Source organism: Pinus tabuliformis, chromosome 2_1 (genome assembly GCF_031772625.1).
Source record: "Pinus tabuliformis cultivar Carrire ecotype Pingquan chromosome 2_1, CPIR1, whole genome shotgun sequence".
Lineage (NCBI taxonomy): Eukaryota > Viridiplantae > Streptophyta > Pinopsida > Pinales > Pinaceae > Pinus > Pinus tabuliformis.
In genome coordinates this window covers 211313214-211321277 of record NC_142299.1, presented here as the reverse complement: position 1 = coordinate 211321277, position 8064 = coordinate 211313214, and the positions used below count along the sequence as shown (strand labels likewise).

Sequence of the window (8064 nt, the reverse complement as noted above, 5' to 3'; positions counted from 1 at the left end):
ACACTTTTTAATTCGACTACATGCTTTGAATAGATGCGTGTCAACCTGTAGTCTATAAGATTCGCAGTGGAGAACATGCTTTCGACTTCACCATTTTGCATCCATTTTGGAAGATGGAAAATTAAGCATCGACGCAATGAGATCAAGATTCGATCCTGTAGACCATTAACAATGTGGACCCCACACGCAAACGATAAAACATCTTGATATCAATTTCATTGATTTGAATAGATTGGTGTCAAGCTGTAGTCCATAAGATTCACAAGTGGAGAGAACATGCTTTCGAGTTCACCATTTTGTCGCCTTCTGCCTTTTACGCGTATTGTGCTTTCTGGGATGATGCACACGTCTCGGTATATGGATGCAGCTCAAGTTGCACTGCAAGCATGGAAAAGTAAAATGAAAGAGCGCAGAGCATTATGGGTCCCACACTCAAACGCACAAGGACTCGACTTCACCATTTTGTCTGCTTCACTGTGCATTCTTGGATGATGCACACTTCTCGGTATCATGGATACAGCTCACTGGTGGGATTCTAACAAAATTCTAAGGGTAAAATAGAAAAATAAAATGAAAGAGCGCAAAGCTTTATGGGTTCCACCACACTCAAAGGCATAAGGACTCCAGCCTGTGTCTATGATTAGCAATGTGGATCCCACACGCAAAGCAGATAAGATTGACGCGGTTCATGGCCTTGCAAATCAAATATTTTCCTTATTCTATTACCCTCTGCCTCTACAAGGAGCCTTTATGTAATCTCTGCACTCTCCACTTTCTTGCCTTCACAATTTATCCCCACCTCTGCACCTCCTAACGTCGTCTCCTCCCTCTGCATTGACCATCCAGAGCATCGCAGCACCCAATTTATAATCGTCGAACAATTGGCAATGGCATACCCAACGCCTGCATCATCGATCACCCAAACCCCCTCTGAAATCGAAGAAATTGAAATGGAAAATCAGAGATCTTCGGATGGTGCTTCCTCCTCTTCCACCGCTGCTGTTGATAAATACGATGTGTTTATCAACCATCGTGGGGAAGTGAAGAAGAACTTTGCCGGCCATCTCTACCGTGCTCTTCTTTCAGGTGGATTGAGACCCTTTTTAGATCAACAGGATTTGCAGGAAGGACTACCTTTTCCTTCTCAATTAGAAGCTGTTATTAGAAACGCCTCCGTCCACGTTGCCGTCTTTTCACCAAAATATGCAGAATCCCGTTGGTGTTTAGATGAGCTCCTGCTCATGCGACAGTCTGGGGCTCCAATTATCCCTGTTTTTTACCATGTCAACCCGGCTGATCTTCGGTGGACAGATCAGAACAAAACTGGAGTTTATGCTACCAGCTTGCACGAGCTCGAAATAAAGAAAACGTCGGACCCTCAAACACGAGAAGAGAAGCTACGATACCATCCTGCCACTATTCAGAAGTGGAGAGATGCTCTTTCCTTTGTTGCAGACATAAGTGGGTTTGATCTGGACGGCAAGTTTAACGGGTGAGACCTCCAAACCCCTCTCTATCTATACACTATATATGATACTTTGCCCTATGCTTTCAATTATTTATTTATTTTATGTTGGTGTTTTTGTGGGTGAATATCTAGTGAGGAGGTGCGCATGATAGATGAGATCGTTGAACGTGTGGGTAAAATGATTATTAGAAAACAAAGGTTGTATGTGGCCAAACATCCCACTGGTTTAGAGGACTAAGTTACGGATTTTGAAGCTACAGTGTTCAAGCAACAGCACGCCGGAAAAATCCTAACCCCCTGTGAAATGGAAAATCAGAGATCTTCGTATGGTGCTTCCTCCTCTTCCACCGCTGCTGTTGATAAATACGATGTGTTTATCAACCATCGTGGGGAAGTGAAGAAGAGCTTTGCCGGCCATCTCTGCCGTGCTCTTCATTTACGTGGATTGAGACCCTTTTTAGATCGACAGGATTTGCAGGAAGGATTACCTGTCCCTTCTCAATTAAAAGATGTAATTAGAAACGCCTCCATCCACGTTGCTGTCTTTTCACCAAAATATGCAGAATCCCGTTGGGGTTTAGATGAGCTCCTGCTCATGCGACAGTCTAAGGCTCCAATTATCCCTGTTTTTTACCATGTCAACCCGGCTGATCTTCGGTGGACAGATCAGAACAAAACTGGAGTTTATGCTACCAGGTTGCACGAGCCCGAAATAAAGAAAACGTCGGACCCTCAAACACGAGAAGAGAAGCTACGATATGATCCCGCCACTATTCAGAAGTGGAGAGATGCTCTTTCCTTTGTTGCAAGCATATGTGGGTTTCATCTGGACGACAAGTATAACGGGTGAGACCTCCAAACCCCTCTCTATGTATACACTATATATGATACTTTGCCCTATGCTTTCAATTATTTATTTATTTTATGTTGGTGTTTTTGTGGGTGAATATCTAGTGAGGAGGTGCGCATGATAGATGAGATCGTTGAACGTGTGGTTGAAATGATTATTAAAAAACAAAGGTTGTATGTGGCCAAACATCCCACTGGTTTAGAGGACAAAGTCACAGATTTTGAAGCTACAGTGTTGAAGCAACAGCAGGCCGGAAAAATCCAGGTTGCGGGCATAGTCGGCCTTGGTGGAATGGGGAAGACAACGTTGGCTTTAGAACTCTACAACAGAATGAGTTCCAAGTACAATAAGTCCATTTTTTTAGCAGATGTTAAAGAAAAGGCATTACATTTGGTGCAAAGGGAGCTTCTGAGGGGCCTGACTCAAAGAGAAGTGGATATAAATAACATTTATGAAGGTATAGGGATGTTTGAAAAGCATCTCAAATCTGCTCATGTCTTGTTAATTTTAGATGACATAGATCATGATAATCAGCTGGAGGCACTTCTACCGGTTAAAGATGTCTTAAGACCGGATAGCTTTATTTTAATTACATCTCGGTATAAACATGTGCTGGAAAGGTCAGGAGTGGAACAGTCGTGCATTTATAAGTTAACAGGCCTTCCCAGACAACACTCGCAACAGCTCTTTTGTTTATACGCCTTTGGGCAAACCAATCCACTCCATGGATTTGAAGATCTTGTAGATCAGTTTCTTCAAGTATGCGATGGACTGCCTTTAGCTTTGAAAGTGCTTGGGGTACTTGTCTTTGGACAACAAGAATCATATTGGGATGCTAAACTTAAGGAATCAAAAGATCAAATGAAAGTTTCACCTGATATAAAGAACAGATTAAAAATCAGTTACGACGCACTGAGCGAAGGGGAGCAGAAGATCTTTTTAGATATCACCTTTTTCTTCATAGGAGAAAGCAAAACAAGTGCCATAGCAGTTTGGGAGGCGTCAGGCTGGAACGGTTTGCTGGGGCTTACAGATTTAGAGGGCAAATGTCTAGTTGAAGTAGATGATAAAAATGTGATACATATGCACGATCAACTGCGAGACTTGGGAAGACAGATTGCAGAGGAAGAAACGCCGCGCCGTCTTTGGCGTCCCACCGGGAACATTGATGATTGGTTGCACAACTACTCCACTGTACGTCCTCAATCATTCAAACTTTTTAAATAGTTAACCTTTTTCCATAGAAATCTGGATACAGTTTTCAATTTCTCCATCGTTTTTCACCTTCAAAATAATTAAATTTAACCATACCAAGCTGTATACAGTTTCTTGATTCTCCATCCGAATGAACAGGTTTTAACCGAAGCACGCGGATTTTGGCTGCTCGCTGAGGGGCATAGCACCAAACGAGTGGGGAACCACGTGATTTTGAAGCTTCGCAATTGGCTGGAAAATATATGTTATTGTTTTCTTGGTCGTGATGTCATGAATTTTCAACTTGTTGAGACTGAAGGACATCTGCTAGATCGTATTTTGCCGGTGCATTCGCCAAATCTCTCATGGCTTTCTTGGCGTCATTGTCCCTACACTTGTCTACCTTCGTGCATTACAATTAAGAATTTAAGGGTTTTGAAAGTGGAGGGGGGTGTATTGGAAAGATTATGGCAAGACATATCCCAGGTAAATCTAAACTTTTTGTCTATCGATATTGCATAAAAGGGTCTTCAATTATTTCTCACGGTTTTCCCATCTTTCTTACACTCGAAATGCTTGATCTTGCAGGCACCTTTGCAGTTGCAGGAATTGGACCTGTCTTCGTGCACTCAATTGGAGAGGCTGCCAGATTCCTTCTGCAGCTTGACGAACCTTCGCAGCTTGGACCTGTTTAATTGCGAGAAATTGGGGAGGCTGCCAGATTCTTTCGGCAGCTTGTCGAACCTCCACAGCTTGAACCTGCGTTCGTGTGAGAAATTGGAAAGGCTGCCAGATTCTTTCGGCAGCTTGTCGAACCTCCACAGCTTGAAAATGTGTTGGTGCAAGAAATTGGAAAGGCTGCCAGATTCTTTCGGCAGCTTGTCGAACCTCCACAGCTTGGACCTGTCTCGGTGCAAGAAATTGGAGAGGCTGCCAAATTCTTTCGGCAGCTTGTCGAACCTCCACAGCTTAGACCTGTGTCGGTGCGAGAAATTAGAGAGGCTGCCAGATTCTTTCGGCAGCTTGTCCAACCTCCACAGCTTGGACCTGTCTGATTGCGAGAAATTGGAGAGGCTGCCAGATTCTTTCGGCAGCTTGTCGAACCTCTACAGCTTGGACCTGTCTGATTGCCAGAAATTGGAGACGCTGCCAGATTCTTTCGGCAGCTTGTCGAACCTCCACAGCTTGAACCTGCGTTGGTGCGAGAAATTGGATAGGCTGTCAGATTCTTTGCGCAGCTTGTCGAACCTCCACAGCTTGGACCTGCGTTGGTGAGAGAAATTGGAGAGGCTGCCAGGTTCTTTCGGCAGCTTGTCTAACCTCCACAGCTTGGACCTGTCTTGGTGCAAGAAATTGGAGAAGCATGCATGATTGATTGTAATATAAATGGTCTTTTCAGCCGGAAAGAAATGGGGTCCATGTTAGTGTAGTGTAAAAGTATTATAAAGTGAAGAAGTTTTTTATATATTTTTTTAAATTTTATATTTAAAAGGTAATGTAGTAAATGTTCTTTTAAATGATTATATTTTTATTAAATATGGCAATTATTTATATGTTTTTTAATTTTAAATATTAAGATTATAAGATTAACCATATGTTTTTTATTTAAAATATTTTTTAATAAAATTAATTAAAATAATACATTTTAAATTAAATTGATTTTTTTTGAGAGTTTTAAAAAAAACTTGTTTTCTCATATTTAAAATTTTTAAAAATAAATATGAAATTAGTATAATTTAAATAATAATAATAATAATATATAATTACAAATATAAATACTTATTTAGTTTATTAGTATTTTTTTTAATTTAAAATTAAATTTTTTTATATTATATTCTTTAGGAAAAAAACAAATATTAACATTAATATAAATATTTATTAGAGACAAAACGTAAACAAATATAAATAAAAATTACACATATTCTTAAATATTTTTTAATCAATAAATATAATTATACATTAATTTTTTTAATTTAAAAGTTTTTACATTATATTCTTAAAAAAAAAATTAGAAATATTTATGAAAAAGGCTTAAAATTACAAATATTTATGAAGAAGGCCTATGAAAAACTAAACATATATTTTAATTAGTGATTATGATGATGATGGTTAACGTCCACTGAGACCAAACTTTGGTCTATCAGACCTAAAGAAACAAATTATTTAGTTTGATTTAAGATTTTATTTCTATGCTCAAAAAGCTTGGAGAGAAGCCTCCTAAGCTCACTATAATTTTGACATCGTAAAATGCTAGGAAGGTCAATATTGCGACAAAGATTATGAAACTGAGATCTAATGTGGGTGTACGCGAGGCGCTCTAAGAGGATGTGGTTTTCATCCTCAATGTTCCTATTATCACAGAGATGATAGATTCTTTCCGTCCATGGTGTTTTAGGAACTATCCAACGACCTGTTTCACTATGGAGCTCATGAGAGTTCGTTCTAAACTTTTCAAAATTAATTTTCTTCTTTGAGATAGCTAAAACAGAGAGATACTTTTGATCTTCTAAGGTGGGGTTGATGACCTTCTTATAATAACTCAATTTTCTTTTAGCCGCTAAATTTTTCTCACGCCACATTTTTTCTTTGAACTTAGAAGTAACAATATTTTAATGTTATTAATGTTTTGTAGTGCATTGTTCTCGTTGATCTCCCAATGGTTTATCCAAGCCCTCGTGTCTTTATACCACCCCCGTTTGAGCCTTATATGGTTTTGGCTGGAATTTAAAGCTAACTTGGGAAGTCTATGATCTCCTATGTTATTGAGCTTGTGCTTGTACAATAGAAGCCTAGTCATAGCTAGGCTTTTGATAGGGGAAAGACCTACTTCTATAAGGAGAATAGGGTAGGGTGTATTGCTTTTAATTTTCAGGTTATACGTTATAAAGCGCTTCTGGATTTGCTCAATCTTTCTCCAGGATTCTCTAGAGATGCTACAACCCCAAACCTCACATCCATATAAGATAACAAGAGTGACTAAAGTTTCAAAGAGGAACTTCTTTTTATCCCACATTACGAGGTTTGTCGTTTTACAATTATTTTCAAGACCAAAGTAAGCTTTCCACCCCCCATTAATCCTTTTCTCAATGCTATAGTTCCAGTTGAGCTTGTGATGAATATCAATTCCTAGGTACTTGTAAGAATATACTTCCTCCAAGTTATTATTGTCATACATAAAATTAGCGTAGGTGTCCTTCTTGGATTTGATAATCATAACTTTTGTTTTGTCAGTGTTAACAGTCATACCCATGGTAGAGCAGAAATCCTTAAGAAGCCTAAGTTGCTTATCAAGATCAGATGGACACCTTGCGAGGAGAACAATATCGTCAGCATAGAGAAGAAGGATGACAACTAGCCCAGCTAAGATCATGCCAGCACATCCTGCTTCCTCTAAATAACCTTCGAGCTTGTCAATGTAAATGCCAAATAGGATAGGTGTTATCGGGAAAAGTGTCTATTCAGAACGACCCTATCCCACTGGGTTGTGACAGTGACCTCAGAAACAAACAGGGAAAACTACTCTTGTATTCTCCTTTATGAACTATAAACGAAGAGGAATAGGATGAACCAACATGTGTCTTGCGCTAGTCCTTTGATCCAATCTCTCTTCTCTTTGACAGATTCAGCTACCTGCTCCCTTACTTGCCCAGCGTCACCAAGTTCCTGCAAGATCACAGAAGAAGGAAACTACACAAAGACATGGATTTATGTTCATAAAAAGCTTAGGATCAGATTTAAGCTAAGCATACAAATATAACAAACATCAATGATATACAAGCATGTAGGAGAAACTCAAATAGTTTTATTGATAAAACAAGAAGATCCAGGAGGAGTTACAACCGATGATTCCTGATCCAGCATCAACCTCCCAGCATAGAATCCCATCTTCACCTCCAACAAAGCATAAATCACCCAATACTCTGATATCTATCTCAAAACCAACAGCAATTCTCTGCAATGTACAAAATTCCAGCCTCTGGATCTCTTGGTGAGGGATCCATATATAGATGTATGCAAAGAGGATGAGTCAGCTCATGAATTGATTAGTGGCCTCTCTCTGTCAGTTCTTGCTTCCACTTGGAGACTGAGAGCCTCTTACTCATCACTGGTCGAATTCAGTGAGGCAAGTGTCATTGGAGAAGATTCTGGAAGCTTCCATTGTTTCTCCACCTCATGGAATGACTCTGCCACTTGTCATTTCCCGCTCAACGCACCCTGGTAGTGCATTCAAGTGCGTTGCAACGCACCTAGCCAGTGTATTTGGGTGCTTTGCAACGCAGCTAGCTAGTGGAGCATCTGAAATGATCCTGATTTGACTAGTTCTGAGCAGTTTCTGGTGGAGAACTTCTGGGAGAAGCTGTAATTAGTTGACCTTGTTTCTTTAAGAGCTGGAACAACACTTTTAGGGACTTAGGATCCCTTGGTTTAGGGAAATTTCATGCTTATAGCTATAAGGCACAAAAATGTCTATAACAGTTGCCCCCTAAAGTATGAGGCCGTTTATCGGGTGAAATGCTTTATTAGGAGGATCAGAAGTTCTTCTAATGCTGGG

At 39.8% G+C, this 8064-nt stretch overlaps 2 protein-coding genes across 3 annotated transcripts; both read left to right on the top strand.

The window, feature by feature from the left end:
- Positions 1-887: 887 nt before the first annotated feature.
- Positions 888-1496, top strand: LOC149199493 (toll/interleukin-1 receptor-like protein). The gene has a single exon (XM_089400591.1). It carries the CDS (start codon positions 888-890, stop codon positions 1494-1496), a length of 609 nt encoding a protein of 202 aa, XP_089256717.1.
- A 118-nt stretch (positions 1497-1614) lies between these two features.
- On the top strand, positions 1615-4234 carry LOC149199492 (disease resistance protein Roq1-like). Of its 2 annotated transcripts, XR_016253786.1 has the most exons (3): positions 1615-2314; positions 2423-3998; positions 4101-4234. XR_016253786.1 is itself a non-coding variant. In XM_089402464.1 (2 exons), the coding sequence occupies exons 1-2, from the start codon at positions 1773-1775 to the stop codon at positions 3543-3545; spliced, it is 1665 nt and encodes a 554-aa protein (XP_089258590.1). In that variant the 5' UTR covers positions 1615-1772; the 3' UTR covers positions 3546-4041. The 2 variants fall into 2 exon arrangements, 1 of the variants encoding a protein (XP_089258590.1); XM_089402464.1 differs by lacking the exon at positions 4101-4234 and having other exon boundaries at positions 2423-4041.
- Positions 4235-8064: the final 3830 nt, after the last annotated feature.

Bases quoted from the DNA above. Each gene is read 5' to 3' on its own strand.
- LOC149199493 (XM_089400591.1), top strand. From the start codon at position 888: ATGGCATACCCAACGCCTGCATCATCGATCACCCAAACCCCCTCTGAA.
- LOC149199492 (XM_089402464.1), top strand. From the start codon at position 1,773: ATGGAAAATCAGAGATCTTCGTATGGTGCTTCCTCCTCTTCCACCGCT. The intron at 2,315-2,422 runs GTGAGACCTCCA...GTGAATATCTAG, and splicing joins CTGGACGACAAGTATAACGG to TGAGGAGGTGCGCATGATAG.